This window comes from Musa acuminata, chromosome BXJ1-3 (genome assembly GCF_036884655.1).
Source record: "Musa acuminata AAA Group cultivar baxijiao chromosome BXJ1-3, Cavendish_Baxijiao_AAA, whole genome shotgun sequence".
Lineage (NCBI taxonomy): Eukaryota > Viridiplantae > Streptophyta > Magnoliopsida > Zingiberales > Musaceae > Musa > Musa acuminata.
The window spans coordinates 42,035,197-42,060,891 of NC_088329.1; the positions used below are offsets into that span (position 1 = coordinate 42,035,197).

General features: G+C 42.8%; 3 protein-coding genes, 1 non-coding gene and 1 pseudogene across 6 annotated transcripts; 4 read left to right on the forward strand and 1 right to left on the reverse strand.

Moving 5' to 3' along the window:
• Positions 1-473: 473 nt before the first annotated feature.
• Positions 474-1,239, reverse strand: LOC103978794 (uncharacterized). The gene is made up of 2 exons (XR_010494555.1): positions 864-1,239; positions 474-797 (listed from the first exon to the last, which is right to left on the reverse strand). It is a non-coding gene; the product is annotated as an uncharacterized LOC103978794 (transcript).
• Positions 1,240-8,977: 7,738 nt separating this feature from the next.
• Positions 8,978-10,458, forward strand: LOC135631948 (receptor-like protein 44; annotated as a pseudogene).
• A 1,789-nt stretch (positions 10,459-12,247) lies between these two features.
• Positions 12,248-16,841, forward strand: LOC135631930 (squalene monooxygenase SE1-like). 3 transcript variants are annotated; one of them, XM_065140103.1, is made up of 9 exons: positions 12,248-12,551; positions 12,662-12,746; positions 13,749-13,860; positions 14,074-14,248; positions 14,991-15,159; positions 15,532-15,594; positions 15,746-16,021; positions 16,146-16,424; positions 16,521-16,841. In XM_065140103.1, exons 1-9 carry the CDS (start codon positions 12,415-12,417, stop codon positions 16,623-16,625), a joined length of 1,401 nt encoding a protein of 466 aa, XP_064996175.1. In that variant the 5' UTR covers positions 12,248-12,414; the 3' UTR covers positions 16,626-16,841. The 3 variants fall into 3 exon arrangements, with proteins under 3 accessions (XP_064996175.1, XP_064996169.1, XP_064996162.1); XM_065140090.1 differs by having other exon boundaries at positions 12,250-12,551; positions 15,376-15,594; XM_065140097.1 differs by lacking the exon at positions 12,662-12,746 and having other exon boundaries at positions 15,376-15,594.
• A 76-nt stretch (positions 16,842-16,917) lies between these two features.
• Positions 16,918-19,399, forward strand: LOC135631927 (pentatricopeptide repeat-containing protein At3g49730-like). The gene has a single exon (XM_065140078.1). The coding sequence runs from the start codon at positions 17,044-17,046 to the stop codon at positions 19,054-19,056; it is 2,013 nt and encodes a 670-aa protein (XP_064996150.1). The 5' UTR covers positions 16,918-17,043; the 3' UTR covers positions 19,057-19,399.
• Positions 19,400-23,023: 3,624 nt separating this feature from the next.
• Positions 23,024-25,039, forward strand: LOC135631942 (1-aminocyclopropane-1-carboxylate synthase 3-like). The gene is made up of 4 exons (XM_065140113.1): positions 23,024-23,267; positions 23,348-23,479; positions 23,574-23,734; positions 23,818-25,039. Exons 1-4 carry the CDS (start codon positions 23,115-23,117, stop codon positions 24,752-24,754), a joined length of 1,383 nt encoding a protein of 460 aa, XP_064996185.1. The 5' UTR covers positions 23,024-23,114; the 3' UTR covers positions 24,755-25,039.
• The last annotated feature ends 656 nt before the right edge of the window (positions 25,040-25,695 follow it).

The window sequence follows — 25,695 nt, forward strand, 5'->3', positions numbered from 1 at the left end:
TGAGCTGGAATGGTATTTAATTCATCTTTTTTAGACCTAGTGGAGGTTAAGCACTCAGTTCTTTGTCCAACATTTCTCCTACATTTATCATCCTAGAGAACCTCCATCAGTCAATACATTTTTTTAAGCAACGAATCTTTGTTTGACTCGAAAATATAGATGTCATTTAATAGGCTCTTCTTGGTGGATGTTTCGTCAACCTGCAGCCCAAGGGGAACCTGCACAGTGATCCATGTCTCTGATTAAGACTTGGTTAGATTATTGCTTTTAGTAGCACGAAGTTTCATTGTTGACCTAAACCCATTGTGTTCTGAGCCATGTTTGAATTCCCTTGAGATCTGATGTAGCTCCAAATTAATGAGTTGACTCTTAGATCAGCGAGCCAAAGAGACGAAGAACATCATTTGAAGGTCATCCATCCCATCAAATATCATCGATTTGAAGAAGAAGAAGAAGATTGTGAACAGAGATCATGCAGGATAAATTCCACGCATTTTATTCCAAAACATTCATCAGTTCCTTCTCATATACATGTAACCAAACACCCAAGGAGTCCCAAGAGGACAAGACAAGGCCACAGAGGTAGGATTCAGCATAAGATCCTTGCAACAATGGTAGTGCAAGAGCTAACAAGTAATCCATGGATAGCAGGGCTGTTCCTGCTCTTATCAGTGCTTCTTCCCTTGGGTGTAGATGTAGTCTGTGTGAGCCGCAAGCGTCCTCCTCATCAGGCACTCCTCCTTGCCAACCCCTCCACACTCCTCATCCATTTTCTCGAAACTGTCCTCTTCTACACCCTGTCGTCAAACGCACTGTATCAGATACAAGAATGAACCAAAGAAGACATGATTTCTGCAGCATACCTCCGTTTGGGTACTTGTTGGATCTACTGGCGCATGCCGAGCTGCTTCGCCGAGGGAGACGAAGAGGAGAAGAGCTATCACAAAGAAGGTGGTTGACCTAGACATGGCAGCTATCCTGTGGAGCTTGGAGAGAGAGAGAGTAACAGAGGATGGTTTGGTGGCCAAAGATGTAATGAGGTGGGATGAAGGAAGGGGGAGTGGAGAGGCTTTAAGTAGAGGCTCAAAGATGAATATGATGCATACTTTCCATGTTTGGGACCTCCTTTTTTTTAATGTTGGATCAAAACAGGAGCAAAGTCTTCCTCGTGATTATAGTGTGGATAGTCGAAGGGGGTTTGCCGACTTCGAGTTGCGAATTCATTTACATCTCCTCTCTCTCTCTCTCTTGGTGTGAACGAGGTTGGTGAACGCCACGCTTTTCTCTCAGTTAGTGGTTCTTCTCTTTGGAAGATTGGAGATTCCAAAGCTAATGATTTGAACATACTCCCCTTTCCGACGGAAGAATGGAGACACTGACAATGATCTCACCCCACGCTTTTCATTCTGACATGGACCAGTTGCTGATCTCTGTTCATATGGACATCTTCCTATGGATATGTCACTCCCACGCAAGGCTGACTCACTCAGAATCTCCTTTTCCAATTCAGATTCAGACACAAGTGATTCAAGAATCAAGACTTTGTTGCCAATTTTGGTCTGTCGTTCTCTCTTTCTTCTCGGGTGATTGAATGGAGTTCGACGACCAGCCACGATTGATGAGCGTTGGGAAAAGGCTCCGTTGCAGTTCCGAGGCTTTGTTGCAGAGACGGCAAGGGAGCTCTCATTAATGGAAGGCCAAACTGCTTTTTTTGGGAGGGGCGGTTGTGGTGGTGGCGACGGAAACCTGCAACCAATCTCTGACAGCCGAGCTTTGTCCATGCAAGATGACGACGCCGACGCTGAGAAAGGGGTGGTGCTGATCCACTCGACGTGGACTTCATCGCAACACGAAGATACACGGCTGTTCCGTTGTCCGCGTCAGGTCCCACCATATTATTTGTATATCATATTAGTTAATTAAATCATTAAATCCCAAACATATGCTTTTAACATTAATATAATTTATTATAGGCTTATCATGATTTGATATATGAAATCCAATTGCTTATCGAACGGTCAATGTCAACTTTTGATAAAAAAAATCTCTAATCATATCACATCAAAAGAATATCTAAAGGTGTAATCGCTCGTTAAATCGATGATTATAAGAAATGATATTAATAAAAATAATATTCTTCTTAAGCATGTTTTCGTTCGATATTTATTAACATAGTTTAACATAACCTTTTATAATAAGTAAGATATAAGCATCTTTGGCTTTCAAATAGTATCAAGAGTCGAATTAATAATCAAATATTGATTACAACCATAAATACATTTTGTGCTAATTAGGATTGAGTAACAAAAAATTTAAAGTTTCCCAGTTTGATAAAAAAAAATATAATAAATACATATTTTTAATAAATAAAATTTTATAGAAAAGAAATCTGAAATTACGTTAGATAGTGATATAAATCAAATTTCCCTCTCATAAAGGAACATGTTGAAAAGGTGTCAAGATAAGATGTGAAGAAGATCTTTTTGCTTTATATGGAAGACTTGTCAAACATCAATTTACACGTTGAATACGTAAATATTATTTTATATAAAAATATAAAAGAAGGAAATGGAAAGAAATAGAGAACCTTATACATGAATTGGTCAACTTTGTGAACCATACATATCCAAACATGACTCTGATTTCTTTTAATCTCTCTAAGCTATTCCTAACATTCCATATTTCATCTCTTCTCAACTAAAATACTATATTTTATTATATAATTTATCTAAAAAAAATAGTGATGAAGTTTTATCAAATGACATCCTCATATTTGATTTTTATCGAGGGATACTCCTTTTTTAATACTATGATCAAAATATTTTTTTATAAAATAATAATAAAAATATATAACTAATACCCGTTGACCCTGATTGATTGTAGGTTATTTGGGTTAAATCAATTAATTTGATATAAATCTGATTAGACCAATTTAATAAAAGTCTAAATATTTAATTTATTCATGTTAAGTCTTGAATTATCTTTTTTTTTTCTTCAAATTATCTCGATACCTTCGTTTCGAAATTATCCTCACGTCCTCCACCTTGTCTCCTCCTCTTATATCATCACCTGTTGCTTTACTTATTCCACGTCCATTACACTCATATTACATTGGCTCTAGATTCAATAAAGTTTGACTCGATTTGTTACGATCCAATTTGACTCAATTCGAAGTAATTTGACCCGAATCATTTAGATAAGATCGAAACGAAATGAATATGTGACTTGAAATAATCAAGATATTATTAGAGTTTTATAAAAAAAATTCTTCGATAAAAATCAAATATAGAGACATCTAAATATCTAATACTATTTTTTTCTTGATAAATTATTATTATTATTAATATTATTATTCCTGGATAATGAAATGATCATTTGACTGAAATGATCAGCTCGATCAGCAGAAACACCGATGTATACTTTTCACTCTCCCTCGTCTCCACTAAGCTTCCAACAATCCAAAAGACTCGTTCGGTGGATTTCCACATGCCCGAACACATCCCTCCGACCTCCACCACCTTTTGACCACCCAAAAACTCAGCCTTGCTTGTCTTTTGAGGAGGCAGGAGAGATAGACTCAGGCTAAATCAGCTCAATCTTGTCCGCTGTCCAATCCTTCTGATCATCAACACATGCTTTTGTCCATTTACATTCCTAAACCTATGGGATTACATAATGTCAACAGTTGCTGCAGTCCAAATCCTCCAGCAGCATCTCTCTGAGACAAGAATACAGCATGATTGGGCTTTTATTGCAGTAATCCACCCAACTTTTGGCCAGCAGATCGAGTACACTGGCGATTCACCTGGTGATGTGATGTGACATGGTGGCTGCTGAAAAGCCAAAAGAGCATGAGATGTCTCCGGGCTCCCTCACCGAGAAACAAGCAACCCACAAACTGCCTCTGGATTCTCCTGCATCCCCCTCCATTGCGTGCTCCTGCTCCTCCTCCTACTCTTCCAATTAATTGCAGTGTTTCGACTGACTTCCAGGCGAGGGGAATCTGCACGAGGACATGTAGTTCTTCCACCTCCCTCCCTCCTCTCCGTTTTGAACTCCCTCCCTCCCTCCCTCCCACCTTTCTTCTCCGACCCATATGGCCTACCTGTCTCAGGTCCGCCGACGGCGCCTTTTCGAGCTGCTACAAGAGCAGCAGGAGCCGTTCCTGCTGGATGTCTATCTCCTAGAGCGAGGCTACTCGGACAGGCTTCTCGCGTCCCAGTTTACGTGCCCTGCTTGCTGGCCTGGCAATCCATGCAGGAGGAGGACACAGAAGCAGACCGGCCGGCGTTTCAGGACCAGGAGAGAAGGAACGGTGAAGAACATGCTCAGCAAGCTGTTCTCTAGGAGGGCCACGAAGAACGCCTTGCACTGGATCGATACTGCTGCTGTGCCTCATGTCCGCCGTGAGTCTCCCATCTCTTCCTCCTCTTCTGTTCCAGTTTCTCGTGTGCGGTACCAAATCATGTCGCTGCTGCTTCTCTTGGTTCAGACACGGAAAAGAACAAAGGTTTCGCTCTGACAACAAAAGTGTTAGACATCTTCAACGAGCTTCTGAAGGTAGCTTACACTCCTGCCTTCTATCAGCTGGTTGGATCGAAGAGGCAGTTCGATCGATCGGATGTGCATCTTTTGCACCGTGAGAAGGAAGCAGACGAAGAATCCCCTGAGACAACCGGAAAGTTCGTCATCCCTCGAAGGAAGAAGAATAAGACGAGGTTTACAAGATTAAGACAGTTGATAGGCTCAGAGATGTCGAGCTCGGGGAGGGAATGGGGTGTGTTCCAGCCTCAGGCTTCCGACATTGGAGCAGAGATAGAAGCTACCATTTTCGAAGACATCAAACAAGAAGTAATCCTGGAGATGATGGGCTCTCATTGCACCTCTGTGAGGAGATCTTAATCATTGTAGCAATCTGGTTTATTGAGTTCAGTAGTTCCAAAACCTTCTTCTTCTTCTTCTTCCTCGTCTGTGTTTTCACAGGAGTGCCCGCAACGAAAGCTCTGACACTGATTCAGAGGAAGGGATCACAATATTCTCTGAATACTTACCAGTTCAGATTTCTCCGGTCATGTGTGCAAGACTCGGTGTTCACAATACAAATTTCCAGTTAGCATGTTGCTGATTTTTTTTTTCATTTATATATTTTTATATATCATGTATGTGTATATATATATATATATATATACACATACATGATATATATATATATATATACACACATACATGATATATATATATATATATATATATATATATATATATATATATATATATATATATATATATATATATATATATATATATATATATATAAACTGGTGTTAATGTGTGTCAAATATAGGGTAAATTTTTGAAAGAAAAAATCTCACATTTTGAATATTTTATTTTCCTAATAGCATCCCCTTAGAATACCATTTGACTTAAAAGCCAACCATTATTGAATCGATCAAATTATAATATTTTTACACCGTCTTATAGTGTTTACAACAATATCAAAAAAATATTATACGCTGCAACAATATAAAAAATATTATGGTTTGCATTATGTTATAGTATTTTAAGCACTACTAGAAAGACACTATAACGTAAAATACTATGTTATCATATTTTTATACCATGTTATAGTTTTTTTTATATTATTAGAAATATTATAACGTAGTGTAAAAATACTAGAACCGGATTGATACACCATATGAATTGGTCCATATAAAAAGAAAAAAAAGATCATTAAGGCATTCGAGATATTAGATAAAAAAAAATCGACATCGATAGAAATATATATATATATATATATATATATATATATATATATAGTGGCAAATAAAAATACAGTTTAGATGTGATGGAAGCTTCGTACCTCTCTATATTTACCGTTGATAAAAATAAGTCTTTTCCAGTACTATTGCTCAAAAGAAACCACTCATCGTTGTACTTAAAACTTTATACACTATGTATTGGGTGGTGATGTGATGTGATTGATGTTCAAACAAAGTTGCATTAAGATATGAAATATACTTTTCGTATAGGTTGGCTGATGGCTGCTATTTCCCATAGATAGGTCGTCCATAGCAGTACTCTTTTGGTGCATTATTGCTGGAAAGAAAACAAGAAACATGTTGTTTCGATGCTTCAGCATCGTACGATGGACATTATACAGTACGAAAACAAGAAACATGTTGTTCATACGTTTATCTACATCACAAACCACATAAATTAGTTCTGTGATTATCTTATCACCTTTAAGACGAGAATGAAATAGGTTGACCAAGGTGAAGATATGATTCATCGCCATGGATGTTGTCGATTCTACTTCACTCGTTAGACAGCAAAGAAGGCTTCGTCCTTCGTCTTCTCTGTGGCTACTGCTGCTCGGAGAGCTACTTGCAGGGGGATTCGAACGTGCATGGGGGAATGGGCACGTGGAAGCCATGCATCGTACGAGTCTTCGGTCTCTCTCTCTCTCTCTCACTCTCTATCTGAGACGGGAGTGATTGTTGCATATCAAAAACCATATATATATATATATATATATATATATATATATATATATATATATATATATATATATATATAATTTACCTTAGTGAAAATATAAATCATATTGGTTTCCCACTAAATCATTTTGATAATTTTATAATTTTAGATTAAGTCATATGGTACTTTTAGAATTTAAAAAATTATGTTAGCATCCCACAAATACTGAAATGCTAATTCTACCATGAGATATTATTAACATTTGAGTGTTTTTAATATGACATCCGAGCGTGATTTGAAAAAAAAAATTTAAACATCAATTTATATTTGAAATATGCATTGTAAATTTTAAATGTATTCTCAAATATACCCTTATTTAGTTATAGATAACAAATGAGAAGAAGAGCTTTGATCTAATAATATGTTAAAGTAGATTTTGATTATTCGATCAAGAAGATGATTTAAATTTAATTATGATTTTTTTTAGAACGTCACTAATCAAGGTAGGTGGTGTCGCTTACTTAGTTTTATAATAATGCGATGCAAGCATTATCAACAATGCTCCTCTCATGTTTAAGTTAGCAAAAGATTCGTTTATTGAATATCAAATATTTAGAATGACTAATTAGTGAAAAAAATAATTTGGAATGATCTCTGTGTAATAGGTGAGGATTCTCCTTACGACACAACATATCTCGAATTTTATATAGTGTGATAAAATATCATAGGATATTAAATTATGGTCGAAAGACTCAAAGGCATAATTATAAATCTGCGACTTATTCAATTATCAAATGTACATGCTCGTTTCATATTCTATCTATTAAGGGTCAATATCCTTCTGTTGTGAGTTGAAATAGCTGAGTTAGCATCCTCATATTGCTGAAATATTAGTCATGCTATATCAACTACATGTCAGGTATCAATCTACCCATATTACAATCCAAGCGTCATCTCCCAATCGCGATTCTCCCTTGATGGGTTACTGTTGTTTTGTTGTCGGTTCCTGCATAAAGGTCAAGGTCAGGAGGAAGATTTTTCGACTCGATCCCTCCGAAGTTAAGTCAGTGTTGTGGAGTTAGGGGGAGTTGAGTCTCCTTTCATGATCAAGGAGGGTTAGTTTTTATATCTACGAGGATGAATTAGTCGTACATGGTCAATTAACTGCGGTCGACTTCTCGGACGACCGACTTAAGCTTTTGTACACACATCGACCGACTTGTACCGACCGACGTCGCCCCGAACTTTTCGGAATGACTATATCATGATAATATCGTTCATACGAAGAGGGTAACGAGCGGTTGCCAGTCACGTGCGTGTTACACGTCATATCATACTTAAAGTTCCATATTAACATCGTCACCTCTGCTTGCCTAGGTCACATGGGTGATGCCAAAACGTGCCATATCACTATCTGACACATTTGGAGGAAACATCTCTGCATTTCGCCACTGCTCGAATTCCTCCATGCGTTAAGTGTCTGTATACGCTGCTGCCATTAATTTCTCATTTTGCTTGTTTTTTCTATGCATCTTTCTGTACAGATTTCATGTTTATGTAATGAATCAAGTAAATCTGTGATGATTCAGGCATCGGTGGACTGCTAGATATGAATCTCCCATCTTTGGGACAACAGCTGCAGACGAGATGGTCAGGTCAAACAATGAAAGGAAGGCAAGGTCTGCATGGTAAATTGCTGTCACCCTCTTCCTGATAACAACCCGAGTCGATGTTAGGACGCCACGGTGATGAGGATAATAATAGCGACAAGACTCGGGCTGACGTCAGCTGCCCCAGATGACGCCTCACACCTCGATTGACCCGACAGCACCTGGTCAAATGGATTGGAATACCGATCGGGGCGCATTAACGACCTGCTCAGGCTCAGTCGTTCACGCCACGCCAACACCAGTGTCAGACGCTACCAGGAATACGAGCTTGCCCCCTGCAAGCGGGCACATCAGGAAACAATAAGCTTCCCTATAAATACCCTCATGAGAGAGGATGAAGGGAGGGGGAAAGGGAGACAACTTAGCTAAACAAACCCCCTACGACTACTCCACTGACTTGATCGTCGGAGGGGTCGGGTTAAGCTCCCGACCCGACCTTTGTGCAGGTATGAGGGCGGAGGCCACCCCTAAACACCCAGGCGAGGAGCCCCTTCCCGGAGGAAACGGCGACCTCGTCCCAATCGGACCATCGTAATCGGCCACCTCAATAGTCTTGGGAAACGTTCCAGGAAAATCCCCATCATCTAGATCCGAACCAAATCACGTCGACCCCGAGGCCACGGCTTAAAGTTGTTTACACCAACAGATGAGGAGTGGTTGCGGATGATGCATCCAGTGGACTGACTGTCGTCCTCGTATTGCAAAGCATTTTGATGTGGATATTTCGATGGTCATGCATCTGATTGGTCGCAGGAGTTGTGGCCATGCATGGCTGCCGCTTCAGAGAGATCATCTACAGAAGCACATCCGAGTCCTCTTTCTTCCACCGAAGACTGCGGCGCCATGGCCAAAACTGGGTCGTGTTCCAAGTGGCGGCGACGAGGGTGAGGGTGGTGGGGGACGCGAGAGGAGATCAGTGGGGGTGGGGAGATGCGCCGTCTGGGCGCCCTTCTCGGAGTGGGGCGCTGCTGTGTGCTGCGTCGGGTCTTTGGATGTCGACCCAATCTTGATGGTAGATCCACGGTCGGCGATCGAGAACAGGCCACGGTGAAGCGTAGCGAGATCATCTTCAGTCCTCCGCCATGGACCAGAATCCGGGTCTGGATCAGGTCAACGGAGATGATGATAACTTAAAACACGGAGCAGAGACGAGCGAGTAGGACCAAAGATCGCATTTTTATTCCCCCCCCAATCCGTCCAATGGGGCCGCCGCCGTCGCCGCTGTGGTGGGTGGAGCTCCTCCTTGCGCTACAGCTAGTCCTCCTCCTTCCGCCGCCGGCGGTGGCGGAATCCGGCGACGAGGCGTGCCTGTCGAACCTGCGGCGGGGCCTGACGGACCCCAACGGCAGCCTCCGGAACTGGACGAGATCCAACTTCGCCGCCCCCTGCAACGGCTTCACCTCCTACCTCCAGGGCGTCACCTGCAACAACGGGCGCGCGCGTCTACAAGCTGTCCCTCACAGGCCTCGCCCTCGGCGGCGCCATCTCCCCCTTCGTCGCCAACTGCACCAACCTCCAGTCCCTCGACCTCTCCTCCAACCAGCTAGAAGGCCCCATCCCGCCGGAGCTCTCCGCCCTCCTCAACCTCGCCGTCCTCAACCTCTCCTCCAACCACCTCACCGGGTCCATCCCCCCGCAGCTCGCGCTCTGCGCCTACCTCAACGTCATCGACCTCCACGCCAACCTCCTTTCCGGCCCCATCCCCGACCAGCTCGGCCTCTTCGCCCGACTCTCCACCTTCGACGTCTCCTACAACCGCCTCTCCGGCCCCATCCCCGTGCTGCTTGGCAACCGGTCGGGGCCAGCGGTGGGTCTGCCGCGGTTCAACGCAAGCTCCTTCGTCGGCAACCGGGATCTGTACGGCTACCCCCTGCCGCCAATAAGGCCAAGGGGACTATCAGTGCTCGCCATTATCGGGATTGGGCTCGGGAGCGGCCTTCTCAGCCTGGTCCTCAGCTTCACCGCCGTCTGCATCTGGCTTCGCGTCACGGAGCAGGCAGCCATGACGCCCGGCGAGGAGGGAAAGATCTCCCACCTCATGCCCGACTACTGATCCGTTCCACCATGAACGCGACATCAAAATCCCGTCTTTGGCGCACCCTCTGATTCTTCCAAGAGTAAAGTTTGCTCCTTTTTGTTCTTTTATTGTTCATGTCTTCTCATTCTTCCCTTCATCGTCTTCTTCTTTTTCTTTTGCTTTCTCCACGAAAAGAAATGATCTTTTTTAAATCTGTTGTATACCGAAGTTGGCGACGAAACTAATCAATCAGTAAATTGTGTTCTAATCCAAGAAATCATTCCATTTCCTTGAGGTAAGAGTAATCTATTCGAGTCTAAAGAGCTAAAACAATGTGATGGATGGGGAGGAGTACATTCGTACAAGGAGTCCGTCGAAATGTCGGAAGCTGCAGCGAACGTTCGCTGTGCTGATCCATGATTTCTTTTGATTTGTTTGAACAAAGCTCCATGTTTTGTAGAGTAAAGATACAATTGTTATAGATAGACTTGACCACGACTTCAAAATCGATGGTTGGAGCTCAAGAGGACATGCAGACGCAGAGGCAGAGGCAGAGGCAGAGGCAGTGGCCAGTTTATCCTTTTCCTGTGTAGAGGCTGCAGGATCACGGAGATCACCACCTCAAGTAGGCACTGCCATGAGATCAGAGGCAGGAGAGACAGAGAGAGAGATGAGTGGGGTACAGAATCAGGTCTTGTCCTGTGGCCTACTATCCTCTGTTCCAAGGGAACCAATGCCACCTTGGATTTGCCACAGTTGTACATAGGGATGAGGTAAAATATTAATGATGAAACAATATTCATAAAGGCAATTGAAATAGCTGAAATATTATTTCTTTGTGACTTAGTTTGTATAATTGTTTTTATTTTATTATTATTATTATTTTGGGTTTTTAAGGAATCCAAGCATCTGTAATGCAGCTTCCATACCCACACTCTGATGTACATATAGTCACAGTTGGATTTGCCACAGTTGTACATATAGTTTGTATATATATATATATATATATATATATATATATATATATATATATATACCCACCTTGGATTTGCCACAGTTGTACATATAGTTTGTATATATATATATATTCTCCTTTACCAAGTCAGATTTATTGGTGCAAGTACGACCATGCTGTTGGGCATTCCCTCTTATCAGTAATTTTCCCTTAGCTATTCGAATAAAAAATCAAATCAAAATTAAATTGATCAAAATTAAAATCTCATTTAATTTTGATTTTAAATCAGCTGAAAATATAAAATTAAATGGATCTTTTGCCAGTGGATCGAAGGCTGAGCCCACCTTTGACTTGGTAGATTCATTGGCAAGCCACTCAGCCGTCCATTCCACACTCACTTTTCATCTCAGCCGTCCGCCTGTCTGTACTAAAGCTTATGGGCCTTTCCCATGCAAATTAATGCTTTCACTCGATCTGCTTTCGTGTCACGATCAACCCACGTCGCGGCCCATACCGACACGTGTGTGGTATTTGTCCGTCCACGCGAACGATACAATTGAACGGTTGGGATTCGAAAGCGGGTGGAACGCACGATCGATTTGGGAGAATAAAATGATTGAACCGGTACGAATTGGAGGGGATCCTCTCCCTCTTATGTGGGGCGCCCTAAGCGTACACGTTATTCTCCATAGGAGAAGCCACGTGGACAATTCTCTCGGTCTACCGCCTTTTGCTCTTGTGATATTTTGCAAGGTGTGGCGATCCGCTCCAAATTCCATAACACCACTCAAACACGATCATGATAATGATTTGATTTGGTGGGAATCTGCAGCACCGACCGCCACAAGTGTGAAGCCCTACCCCGGGCACAGATCTTGAAGCACTCCAACGTGGAGATTCGTGCGGCGTGTTGTAACGTGCAAGTAATCAGATAGTCTTGTTCGTTGCCCGACACGCCCCCTTTATGGTCACGGCTCCACCAGGAAACAGCTGGTTCCATTGGACTGGCAGATTTGGCTTCGGATTGAAGCCAAGTTGGACCATAAGTTGAACTTTGACCATTCTTCCACGTTAATTGCTTGTAAAATGCAACATTTTCTACATATATACACAGTCCCGCTGTTTCTATTTATTGATGACAGCGAGGTATGGTCGGAGAACAGGATAGAACGAGAGGGTAAAAGAGGGAGACGAGAGAAGGTTTCCTCTTGGGGAGAAGACAATGGCGGATCAATACCTGTTGGGAGCCGTCGTCGCTTCGATCCTAGGGTTCCTCCTCCTGCACGTAGGGTTCCATGGCTGGAAGGGGAGGGCGCGTCGTACTGCTGGAAAGTGTGGTTCCGGCCCGGTGGTCCCCGGAGACGGGGGAACCGAAGTTATCATCGTGGGTGCCGGCGTTGCCGGCTCTGCCCTCGCTTACGCGCTGGGGAAGGTTAGATCTTCTGTTTCTTTTGTATTTTCCTCTTTTCCTAATTTTTCTCATCGGAGTTGTGGATTCCCATATTCCCATTTGTGCATGTGCGTTGCGGATGACGGATCAAGAAAGGAAAAGACTTGGTTTCTGCGACGTGTACCCCGTTTGTTGCGATTCTTGCGTCTGTGGAGCTTCTCTTTTACCCGCCTGCTAGTTTGTTCCTTCCCTGTTCTTCAATTTATTTCCCTTGGTGAAATGGTTAATGGAATCCATGGATCTAAATTTGAGTAAAGTAAATACTCAAAGAACATGAATCCTCAACTCGCCTTTAGACTGGGTACTTACATGGTTGGAATATGTGGAATATGTTCCACCGCTAGCAAGCATGCACTGATAGGGTGAATGGAGTTCTTGCAGCCACCAATACGGTGCAGGGTTAAAATAATATGAATGGCCTTTTAGCCTTTAATTCCGCAAAGCCTCTCCATTTTTGGATTTCTGCATTTCTGATGATTGATTCATTATATATATTGCTCATTCTATATGTTATCTATGCTTTATAGTACTCATTAAAATTAAAAAAAGAGTTAAAACAACTTAGGTTCATTAAAATGGATTCCTACTGACAATTAAGTTACTAGAAGTAGGACAATCACCTATTGATTGATAAGGAAAAGGTGTATTTTCTTTTGGAATTTCTAGTGGCAGAAGAATTTTAGTACGATCCTTTGGTGAATGTAATTTTCTAGTGAAAAAAAAACCCCCCATAATGAAAACACAAATTCCAAGGATTACCACAGCTTTCTCGAAAGTGTTATTTTAGCTAAGGAGCCAAATCTTCAGATGATTTTTTACTCAATACTAACAAGTAACAACAAAAGCCACACATATGCATCCATATTTTGATAAGAAAAATAGAGCTTAGAATAATGCATTATATGGAAGATGAAGGTGCAAAAGTGTACTATTGATGATTATGAAATTACTGTCATAGTCTGACAGCATTATAATGTTTTGAGATTCCAATCTTTTTTGCATGCATCTATTACCATTTGTTGCATTTGTTTGTTATTTGACGCATCTTAGATCAATCATTCTAATTTCTCTCTGAGGGTCTGAATTGTATGCATCTTAGTTCTATTAGTCAAGACTGTGCTACAGATAGATTGAAGTTTACAAAGTGGTTTCATATTTTCTGAACAAACTAATGTGTAGGATGGTAGACGTGTCCATGTCATCGAGAGGGATTTGTCTGAGCCTGACAGAATTGTTGGTGAACTTTTGCAACCAGGAGGCTACCTAAAATTGTTAGAGCTAGGCCTTGAGGGTAAGTCGTCAAACCGATCATTCTGGATATATTTGAATGATTTGCTGCATCCAAACTTTCATGATCTCTGTTTGATTGAAAACTTCCAAATCTTGTATTATAATGTTAGTTTCATTTTTGCCGTCAAGGAGAATTTGATTTGTCTCGCATCTAGATGTTTGTTCTGAGTGCAACATATTTTCTAATATTTGTGTTCCCTCCTGTGTCCTCTAGACTGTGTCGACGAAATTGATGCTCAGCGAGTCCTTGGTTATGCTCTTTTTAAAGATGATAAAAGTACCAAACTCTCATACCCTTTGGAGAAATTCCATTCAGACATTGCTGGGAGGAGCTTCCATAATGGGCGTTTCATCCAAAGGATGAGAGAGAAGGCAGCGTCCTTGCCTAAGTAATCGCTCATCCATTTTAAAACTTTTTACCATTTGTTTTAGTTATAAGTCCGTGTTCAAAACAATAACATATTGCATTCATATGAAATGTGGGTATAACTTTTTTGTTGATTGGTGTTATGCTTTGTATATGGAAGGTAAATTTTTAATTATAAGTTTATGGGCTAATTAGCCTATCAACTTTGTTTGACCTAAATCAGTGGTCAAGATAGTTAAATTGAAGTTGATAGTCTGACACTCTTCAGGCCCTTATAAGCCAATCATAGTTTTTGCCCACTTTTGACGTGGGATTAATCGGGATGTTACACTATTCAAAGCACCTAGGATAGGGTAGTAAATGAAGGTTAGGATTCACGGCTTTATTGTTGTTGTTGAATTCGTATTAACTTACAAAAGAATATTGAAAATGACTTCTATCTAATTTTTGAACTGGGAAACCTCAGCCATGCTTCTTATAGAAAAAGAGAATTGGGAAAGAAATGATAATTCAGTGTGATTCCTTATCCAGTAAAGATTTTCATTGCATGTTTAATATTGACAATTAAATATCCTTACTTATTCAGTTCTTCACAATGAGCTGATTTAATGGAGTAAAAAAATGTTCTTTCACGATATGGATGTAATAAAGTATCATCAGTATGCAATTCAACACGTTAAAATTTCAGTTTCATACATTAAACTTCTCATATGTTTTTGGATTCTTTACTGCCATGCTAAAGTTACATCAAACCTTTCTTCCAGTGTTCGGTTGGAACAGGGAACCGTGACATCCTTGATTGAAGAAAATGGAACAGTCAAGGGGGTAGTCTACAAGACCAAATCTGGTGAAGAATTCAAAGCTCTTTCACCTCTTACAATTGTATGTGATGGCTGCTTTTCGAATCTGAGGCGCACACTCTGCTCTCCTAAGGTAAAAAAGAACTATTTTTAATAACTGAATGTTTATTTTGACATTTTTGTTCAAAGTTTAGTAAAATGGTCATACTTATTTTCCGTTTCAAGCCCTGCTCTTGCTCTTCTCTCAAGCATCTTATTTGACATTTGTGACACTTAGAGAAGGCACATTTGTCCTCCATTGAGTGCTGCATGACATACATAATCCCTTTGATAAATTTCTTCCCTACAGGTGGATGTACCTTCTTGTTTTGTTGGTTTGGTTCTAGAGAACTGCCAACTTCCTTTTCCGGATCATGGGCATGTTATCTTAGCAAATCCTTCACCAATATTGTTTTACCCAATTAGTAGCACTGAGATTCGCTGTTTGGTTGATGTACCTGGACAGAAGGTACCTTCTATTGCTAATGGTGAAATGGCAAATTATCTGAAGACGATGGTGGCACCTCAGGTACATTTGAGTTAGTAATGCAAATTGCCATAATTTCTTGTTACATTATTGGAATTTCCTTTTGCGAAGTTATTCCTGTGACCATCAGATAATGTATAGCTCTCCCTCTTGCAGCATATAAGATATGTTTACATATTATGAGTCGTTTCAGGTTCCAACCGAACTGCATGATTCTTTTGTAGCGGCCATTGACAAGGGAAGCATTAGAACTATGCCAAACAGAAGCATGCCAGCTGCTCCTCATCCAACAGCTGGTGCCCTCTTGATGGGCGATGCATTTAATATGCGCCATCCTCTGACCGGAGGAGGAATGACAGTGGCCTTGTCTGATATAGTCGTGCTACGTAATCTTCTTAAGCCTCTACATGATCTTCATGATGCTGCCGCTCTCTGCAAATACCTGGAATCCTTCTACACTTTGCGGAAAGTAAAACCGTATTCTCCTTGCATACTCAAATTTTTATGCTATGTCATGGACTTCCATGTTTCATTCCGAATCTTTCGAATTTTCTGTTCACCGTGGGTGTAAATGCTTTTTCTTTTCTTTTCAGCCGGTTGCTTCTACAATAAACACTCTGGCAGGCGCCTTGTACAAGGTATTCAGTGCATCACCCGATCAAGCTAGGAATGAAATGCGACAAGCCTGTTTCGATTATCTGAGCCTTGGAGGTGTTTTCTCAAGTGGGCCAATTGCTTTACTCTCTGGTCTTAATCCCCGCCCCCTGAGTTTGGTTGCGCACTTCTTTGCCGTTGCTATCTATGGAGTTGGCCGTCTATTGTTGCCCTTTCCTTCGCTGGAGAGATTGTGGATTGGAGCTAGACTGATTTCTGTAAGTAATGATTCTGTGGCGCCTTTCACATCAGGAGTTTCCAGTTTGTCGTAGATTCTTTTTATAAGATGTGGATATCCATTTTTTTCTTGGCAGGGTGCAGCAGGTATCATTTTCCCGATTATTAAAGCAGAAGGCGTCCGGCAAATGTTCTTCCCTGCTACTGTCCCTGCATATTATAGAGCTCCTCCTGTTAATTGAAACAGTGGAAAATGTTTGTGCCCATATACGGAGTCAAATCTGTAGCATCTTTGCCCTTATCACATGTGCCATGTTAAATTTTCATTTATGGGAATGCAAGTGATGTTTGCTACTGGTCTAGTAAGCCGAGATTGCTGGGAATTGTACTGTAATTTTGACTAGCTTTTGTGGTTTATCTCAACCCAACATCAACTCAGTTGCACTTTGACTCCTCAAGTATCTGTTTGATTTATGGCAACAATATATCAACGATCAGAGTGAAGTCGAGTGAGAGGAAGAGCTAACTCGATTATGTCGACGGGATCCGTTTGATCGGATATCGATGTGGTAAGTTACCGTGAAATAATAGTCTTACATCTGTTGAGATCCTAATTTTCTTCCTTTTCTTTTTATTTATTTATTTATTAAAGATTGTGATATGTTGCAAAAAGAAATTAAGTGGTTGATTAGAGTGGATGCAATAAAAGAGATTGCTAAGCCTTTTTTACGGACACTTGGAATGTGCCGCTCTGCGGGCGTGGCGTGGGGGAACAAAGCAATGCAGAAGGTCTCCTCCTATTGCTGTTGGAGAAGATTGGTCGTCCTCCGATCCCTCTCCTCCGCCATCCCCGTAACTGGATCTCCCTTCAGCCATACTCCTTGCCGTACCGTCACCACCTCCGCCGCTGACGAGTTCTCCGCCGACGTCGAGAGGATCTACCGCATCCTCCGCAAGTTCCACTCGCGCCCCCCCAAGCTCGACCTCGCCCTTCGCGACTCCGGCGTCTCCCTCCGCCCTGGCCTCCTCGAGCGCGTCATCGGCCGCTGCGGCGACGCCGGCGCCCTCTCCTTCCGCTTCTTCTCCTGGGCCTCCCGCTGCCCCGACCATCCCCCGTCCCCTGCCGCCCGCCGCGCCATGGTCCGCGTCCTCTCCAAGATGCGTCATTTCGGCGCCGCCTGGGCTCTCGTCGATGAGATCCGCCGCGAGACCCCTGACCTCCTCACCCCCGACCTCTTCGTCGGCCTTATCCGGCGGTTCGCCGCCGCCCGTATGGTCGCCAAGGCCGTCGAGGTGCTCGATGAAATGCCCAACTATGGCTGTGAGGCCGACGAACATGTCTTTGGCTGCCTTTTGGACGCTCTCTGCAAGAATGGTAGTGTAAAGGAGGCAGCTTCTCTCTTCCAGGACTTGAAGGAGAAGTATCCCCCGAACCTGAAGCACTTCACCTCGCTTCTTTACGGCTGGTGCAAGCTGGGGAAGCTCATGGAGGCTAAATTTGTGTTGGTTCAGATGAAAAATGCTGGCTTTGAGCCTGATGTGGTTGTTTTTAACACTTTGCTGGGTGGCTTTGCTGCTGCCGGGAAGATGGAGGATGGGTATGAGCTCCTAAAAGAGATGGGGCGGAGGGGATGCAAGCCTAACGTGGTTTCATACACCACCCTGATCCAGGCACTTTGCTCGAGGGACAGAATGGATGAGGCTATGTGGCTGTTTGTGGAAATGAGGCGTAATAATTGTGCAGCGGATGCCGTGACGTATGCCACTCTCATTAGTGGGTTTTGTAGGTCAGGGAAGATTGACAGAGGATATGAGTTCCTTGACAAAATGGCGGAGCAAGGATTGAGGCCTGATTCGAGTGCTTACTTTCACATCTTTGCAGCTTATGAGAAGAAGGATCGATTGGAGGAGTGCTTGGAGCTCATGAGTAGAATGTCCAATGCTGGCTGTCTTCCTGATCTTGGCATCTATAACATAGTTATCAGATTGGTCTGCAAGCTCGGGGAGTTGAAACAAGCCGTTGCTATCTGGAATGAGATGGAAGCAAGTGGGATTAGTCCAGGCCTTGATACTTTTGTGATCATGGTGCATGGGTTTGTCGAGCATGGTTCATTGGTCGAGGCATGTACATACTTCAAAGATATGGTGGGACGAGGCCTCTTGACCGCCCCACAGTATGGCATTTTGAAGGACCTACTGAATGCGCTACTGAGAGCTGAGAAGCTTGAATTGGCAAAGGAGGTTTGGGGTTGCATCGTGAACAATGGTTGTGATCTAAATGTGTATGCTTGGACTATATGGATTCATGCTTTGTTCTCAAAGAAGCATGTCAAAGAGGCATGCTCTTATTGTTTGGATATGCTCGACTCTGGGCTAATGCCTCAGCCTGACACATTTGCGAAACTCATGAAGGGGTTGAAGAAGCTGTACAACCGGCAAATTGCAGTAGAAATAACTGAGAAGGTGAGGAAAATGGCAGAGGAGAGGCACATTACTTTCAAAAAGTACAAAAGGCGAGGGGTGAGAGACCTTGAAGAGAAGGCAAAGGCTAAGGCTAAGGCACAGAGGAAGAGGAAAGAGGAAAAGAGTCGCAGGCAGCGATTTAGTCACCGTCAGGGTCGGGGCCCTTCTGGTCAATTAGATCCCGACACTGAAGAGTCCTATACACCTTAATGTGAGAATCTCAATTATAGAGATTTCGTAAGGCTGCCTTAATTTAATTGCAGGCCTTCTCTCTTTTTTTGATTTCATGATACCAATGTCTTTTTCTAGCCCCATCCCCAGCTACCCTCCTGGTTCCAATTCCTATGTAGGCCTCTCCTGCTGCGATGATATTGGCATGCTCTGTGCATCGTCTCCTGCATCTCTGGAGGATGGATTTTTTCAGTTCCTCCTTGTGGCAAGTACTTTACCAAGTATTTAGTAATATTGCTATTCCAGATAGTGTTGTTATCTGCCAGCTGGCTGTTGTTGGTCATTGTATCATGTTTTGGATGAATAGAGCAACATTACAATATGAAGACCTGACCTATTTCTTGGTTTTCAAGTGGTGGTTTGGATTAACAACTGAAGAACATACCATTATGAATGTTTTTATGAAGGGTATTGGCTGCACAAGTGCCACAATCTCCTGCAAGAGAGCTTTTCACAGTAATTTGCATCTTTGCTTCATCAAATTGTCCAAATCCTGTGAACGAATGGAATGACTAGGCTGAGAGGTGCAAATGTTCAGGAACTGTTCTTCGGTGCATGAGCTTAGCAAGGCTTATGATGTTTACATCATCATCCTCTTCGTTCATTATGAATTCAGGATCCTCAAGTGAAAAATTCTACAATTAAAAAATTCAGAAGTTTTGAGAAGTAATAGGTACAATTTTCATGGGAGCTATTCATACTTTGCTTTTCATCTTAACTTTCGATATGGATTGATTGTGATTCTTGTTTCATGGGATCCCACGTCAAGGATGTAACAATTTACTTTTTTAGTGAATCATTTAATATTGCATTTTTTGCAAGGAATTGTTTAATAAATTTGTTTTCTTATGGATCTTAGAATCAAGTGTCTATGTGTGTTTTAAACATACATGCACTATCAGGTCAACCTGAAGGTCCTGAACCAACCAACCAGTTCTATTGATGTTGTAAATAGTAAGGTGTCAGCCCAGTAAACTCGCCTTGATAACATGACCTCACCAAACCCACATACTTTCAGGGTTGAATCCAGAATAAGGAACCTTACTTGGTATTAGTCTTAACACTGCACACTTTTGGTTGGTTTCAATAAATGTTTCATTGTACTTATCAAGTTGTCCGAATCATTTATCGACACTTTTAGAGCAAGTTAGTTAATGATAGAACATTTTAGTGGCAGAGTTGGAAGATAAGAAACTGACATCTTTGAGAAAATGTGGTGGCTTTATAGATCTTTCATGGCTTGTGTTATATCTTTAACCTGTTCAGTTTATTCTTGGCTGTGGTTTTCAGTTGGAGAGGAAAGGTTAGGAGATGGGATGCAGGATAATTTCATATTTGGTAAAGGAAATATTTACTGAAAGTTCCAGGAATATGATACCATTATTCGGCTTCTCCTGTACCTTGTAAAGGTATAAATTGTGCTGTATGTGTACAAGATGTATCAGTGTTTGGTCAAATTCTCCAAATTGGAAGAGTTTGGCCATTAAACATCATGTGGATTAAACTTTGTGGATGAGATGTGGAACTGGATCCCGAAGATCCAACTTGGAGCTAATAATGCAAGCTGGAACTTTATCAAACTCAAAATTTCTTAAGGTAACCTGAATGTAATGGAAGACTTAAACTACTGGTTTCAAGTGGTATGTCTGTCTTTTTAGTATAGTGACTATAGGCTAGCTGGAGATAAACCAAATTTGATTTGATTTCATCGGAAGCAAATCCATGGATAATATAGTTCATTGACTTCAATACTATAAGCAAACTTTTCATTGTTATATTATATTCCCAGGGTTAGCCTGTGATTCGAGCCCTTTCTTGTCTGGATGAAATTATGGCAGGTGAAATTGGAGCTTTGCCAGGAAAGTATTGGGGTCAATAACCTTAGATCCTTGGTTTTGACTTCATGGATTTTCGAGTTTGATTAAGGTTGAGAGACCGAAGTTAGATACAAACTGAAATGGCATTGGTGAATACAAGTGTCTGAGGGTTCAATGTGTATCAACAAGGTGAAGAAAACTTCTTCTTGGAGCTGTTTGCAGAATGTAATACTTCAATATGTATCAACAAGGTGAAGAAAGCTTCTTCTTGAAGTTGTTTGCAGCATGTAACAGCCTTTCCATGTCAACATAAAGTTATGAACAGGACCAAGGGTTTGAATAATCAAGGGACAACATCATATGCTCCTCATGTCAAACAAGTTGAAGCTCATATGGGCCTACATGAACAAAAATCACAAGACAAGGGACAATTCTGATTCATGGTTTTAGGTTGTAAATAGAAGTGCTTTAATTGTATTGCTGTACTCACTTGGACAAGAAGCCGATATGTAGTTGCTAAATGTATCCGTCATTGCTACACTGGACTGCTAAGTAGTTGTATGTCGTTGTTGTTGTCGTTGTAGTTGATGAAGGAAAGAAGTCTCCCCTACATGGATGATCACCTGGCAAGGAAAAAAATTGATGTGTGTCAAAGGAATTGGAAGAAGAGTAAGCAATGTCATGGCCTAAAAAAGGATGGTGAGAGCAACATGACAACCAGGGCCGCTATGATTTCAAGTGTGCAGATTCTGAGCCTTGCCGTGAGCCAGCAATGCTGTAGACATCCTTGGCCTTTGTTCATGCAGCAAAGAAAGCAAAACACTGTTGACTTGTTCTTCAGCAGCAAAATCCCACAGGTTAGTAGTTCCATTATGCATTCATTAAATCAAGCTCAACATGCCTTCCTAGTCTCTGCAGTAGTCTTCCTTGTTACATACTGAGTAGGTACTTGAATAATAGTAGTAGAAGCTCATGTCTTGCTGAGTTGGTAGAATAATAAGTGTTAAAGTCAACTTTCTCTTCAAAAGTATCCTTGTTTCAGTCCTCCTGGCTGTGAGCTAAAGTGTCCTCTTGGCTCTGAGTTAATGCAGAAAGGTACTCCAAACCTATAAAAAAGGCCGACTGGTGGAAGGTGACGAAGAAGACTTAAGACTAAGCTGAGAGGAAGCTGCATGGGAAGATCTCTCCATGGCTGACGCAGGTAGAAAAGTCAGCCTTCTTTATATTTATATCTGTTTTGCCAGGCCAAACACAACTCCTCCTTCTGCCTCCTCCTCTGTTTGACTCAGGGATGTGCAATGCAAGCGTGTGACACCGGTTTCCTTGATAACATCAGGTCAAAGCTTTGTCGATGAATTGAATAGTGGAAGAGATTACTCATGTCACCAGAAGTCATACACCACCAAACCAGGGAGGCGAAACATGCGGCGGTCGCCGGTTTCGTTGCTGCTCGGCGTGTGGTGCGCGAGAAACCTGAAAGGGAAATGGGTCGTGAGAATGTCTGATATAGCTGTTCATCGTATTGCTGCAGCAGATTGATTTGAAAGGAACCCGAGCGTGTCGGAGTGCACACCTTTCTGTCAAGATCATAAAACAGCTTCAGAATGCTTCCGTTATCACAGAGATGGATTGGAGTGACCAGAAATCTTACAGAGGATTGAGTGGCTCCAATTTCCTGATACGCTGCTGCAGCACCACCATACTTGTTCTTGAGGTGATCATCCCCGCTGTCACCAACTGTGTGTTGGTGACGACTGGAGCTTGCAGGAAACGCTATTTTAATGTAAATGAATCGATGAGAGGAACAGAGAGGTGGAAGAATGCACTACTAATGAACTCGTTCCTCGATCGCTTGTGGACATATCTCTACAGCTAGCGTTCTTCTCAGACTCCATTATTCAATTCATCGAGCATCACATCCTTTCACAGATTTCGAAATAGGAATGCTTGTTTATGAACATCTCTCTCTCTCTCTCTCTCCAACATCATAGTCCCAACAGATCTCCTACAGTGTAATCCACAATTCATCTCTCTGCCACAGCAAGTGGCCCTTTTTTTATCTGGCACAAAATCTCTATAAATAGCTTGGTTACCATCATTCATGCATCACCCCACTGCTCTCTCTCTCTATCTCTCTCTCTCTCTCTCTGTTCGAAATCCCTGTTGGGCAGAATCTCTGTCTTGTTCTGTACGTACATCTTCTCTTCATTGTATACCACAATGAATCAGAAGCTGCTCTCTAGAAAGGCAGCATGCAACGTTCATGGGCAGGACTCCTCGTACTTCCTAGGGTGGCAGGAGTACGAGAAGAACCCCTATGATCCAATCACGAACCCCGGAGGGATGATTCAGATGGGTCTTGCCGAGAACCAGGTTGGTTCTCTCTCGAACAAGTTCTGCGCTCATACACAAACTAATCCCATGCTTAACGATCTCGTCATGCATGCTTGCAGCTCTGCTTTGATCTTATCGAGTCGTGGCTGCACACCCACCCTGACGCCGCCGGATTCAAGAAAGACGGCGCATTAATATTCCGGGAGCTTGCTCTGTTCCAGGACTACCATGGCTTACCTGCTTTCAAGAGCGTAAGTCTATAAACCCAAGCAGATGAATCATGGATATCATATCAGAAGAAATGGTTTGATTTCTTATCGATCCCTGCATTGCGTACTTCCGCAGGCATTGGCAAAATTCATGGGAGAAGTACGAGGAAACAGAGTTACTTTCGAGCCCTGCAAGCTCGTCCTGACTGCTGGTGCCACTTCTGCCAACGAGACACTCATGTTCTGCCTTGCCGAGCCCGGAGAAGCTTTCCTTCTGCCCACTCCATACTATCCAGGGTATGCATCGACAGCAAAACCTCGACGACGACTACTACTACTACTCTTGGCATGCACGCATTGCTCAAACTTGTGTGTGACAGATTCGACAGGGACCTCAAATGGCGAACCGGAGCTGAGATCGTTCCCATCCACTGCTCCAGCTCCAATGGCTTCCGAGTCACCAAAGTGGCCCTCGAAGCAGCGCACCGACACGCGCAGAAGCGTGGCCTCAGGGTGAAGGGAGTCCTCGTGACCAACCCTTCCAACCCATTGGGCACAACCATGACCCGGCAAGAACTGGACACCCTCATCGACTTTGTCGTTGCCAAAGACATCCATCTCATCAGCGACGAGATCTACTCGGGCACCAGCTTCGACTCGCCGGAATTCGTCAGCATCGCCGAGGCCATCAAGGACAGGGACGACGTCGCCCACCGCGTCCACATCGTGTGTAGCCTCTCCAAGGGTCTCGGTCTCCCGGGATTCCGCGTCGGTGCAATCTACTCAGGCAACGACGCGGTGGTGTCTGCCGCTACGAAGATGTCCAGCTTCGGTCTGATATCTTCTCAGACTCAGTACCTCCTCGCAGCGTTGCTCTCCGACGATGAGTTCACCAAGAAGTACATTCTCGAGAACCGGAGGAGGATTAAAGAACGGCACGCCCTGCTCGTGCAAGGGCTTCGTAGGATCGGGATCAGATGCTTAGAGAGCAACGCGGGTCTGTTCTGCTGGGTGGACATGAGACACCTGCTCAAGTCCGACACCTTCAAAGGAGAGATGGAGCTGTGGAGGAAGATAGTGTATCAAGTGGGACTAAACATCTCGCCGGGCTCTTCGTGCCACTGCGACGAACCGGGGTGGTTCCGCGTCTGCTTCGCCAACATGTCGGAGGACACACTCAACCTCTCCATGCAACGGCTCAAGAACTTCGTGGACTCCGGCGAGCATCGCAGGACCCACGATTCTGGCCATCGGAGTCCGAGAAGGCAATTCTTGACGAATGGGTCCTCCGCCTGTCATCTTTGCCGGCTGCTGTGACTGCATGACTATTCCTACAATTCTTATAGTTTGTATATCCCAAGAAGAAGTAGATAACGAAGAAGTAGAAGAAGAAGAAGACATTATTTAATTTGTGAGGGTGTTTTTTCCTTGGATCACCACAATCTGCTTGGATTTTTGGTGGTCATGGTCTCATCATCTATAAGATGGTTTGTATGTTTAGCTCCTCACTTCCTCAAGTCTGTATTCGGAGGACAGAATGGACTAAAGCAACATCATTTGTGCAAGAAATCAGCCGCATGTCTCGGTGATGTTTGTCATGTACTACTGCAAAACAAGAAAACAGGGTGATTGGATTCTTTGAGCCAACTTTTGGTCGGCATAATCTACGAAAGAAGATCTCGGATTGATATCTATAAAAAGATTATGATCTCAGATATGCCAGTGGCAGCAAGTCTGCGATCAAAACTGATTTTGATGTGTTTCAACCAGACATTAACATCTGAATTAGAAAAAGTACAAGTTGTCCACATAAAAAAATCCCCAGCTGTGTCTTTCAGTTAAAAGGCTACATACTCTATTGAGCTTTTGGTGCAAGTGACAGGATTTAGTATGTTCAAGTGGAACAGCATTGCCACTGTGTTGAACATGATTTTTGTTTATGGTATCGTAATTGGTTTCTGAGTTAGCATGAGATGGAGGAGGAAGAAGAAGAAGAAGAAGGAAAGCTTTGATGCAGGTTGTAATAAACACATTGGCTAGCCTGCAGCATGCGAACAACTGTGTGATGTCTTCTGAGAGGATTATAATTGGAGGACATGAACGCGACACTCAGATTGCAGCAGCAGACGCAGCGTCACAGGACATGGAGCCTTGGAAATTGTTTGCAGCATCAGTATGTAAGGACGATCTCCTCTGAACCTAAGCATGTGATTTCTCAGCCACTCTGCAAAAGACCGCATGTTAAAGTTGCTTTGTCA

What these genes read in the sequence shown, in the direction of transcription:
- LOC135631930 (XM_065140090.1), top strand. Translation starts at nt 12,415, where the DNA reads ATGGCTGGAAGGGGAGGGCGCGTCGTACTGCTGGAAAGTGTGGTTCCG. An exon ending in AAGGCAGCGTCCTTGCCTAA is followed by an intron (nt 14,249 to 14,990) that starts GTAATCGCTCAT and finishes CCTTTCTTCCAG; the next exon opens with TGTTCGGTTGGAACAGGGAA. An exon ending in AGACGATGGTGGCACCTCAG is followed by an intron (nt 15,595 to 15,745) that starts GTACATTTGAGT and finishes GAGTCGTTTCAG; the next exon opens with GTTCCAACCGAACTGCATGA.
- LOC135631927 (XM_065140078.1), top strand. Translation starts at nt 17,044, where the DNA reads ATGTTGCAAAAAGAAATTAAGTGGTTGATTAGAGTGGATGCAATAAAA.
- LOC135631942 (XM_065140113.1), top strand. Translation starts at nt 23,115, where the DNA reads ATGAATCAGAAGCTGCTCTCTAGAAAGGCAGCATGCAACGTTCATGGG. An exon ending in TGGGTCTTGCCGAGAACCAG is followed by an intron (nt 23,268 to 23,347) that starts GTTGGTTCTCTC and finishes GCATGCTTGCAG; the next exon opens with CTCTGCTTTGATCTTATCGA. An exon ending in GCTTACCTGCTTTCAAGAGC is followed by an intron (nt 23,480 to 23,573) that starts GTAAGTCTATAA and finishes GTACTTCCGCAG; the next exon opens with GCATTGGCAAAATTCATGGG.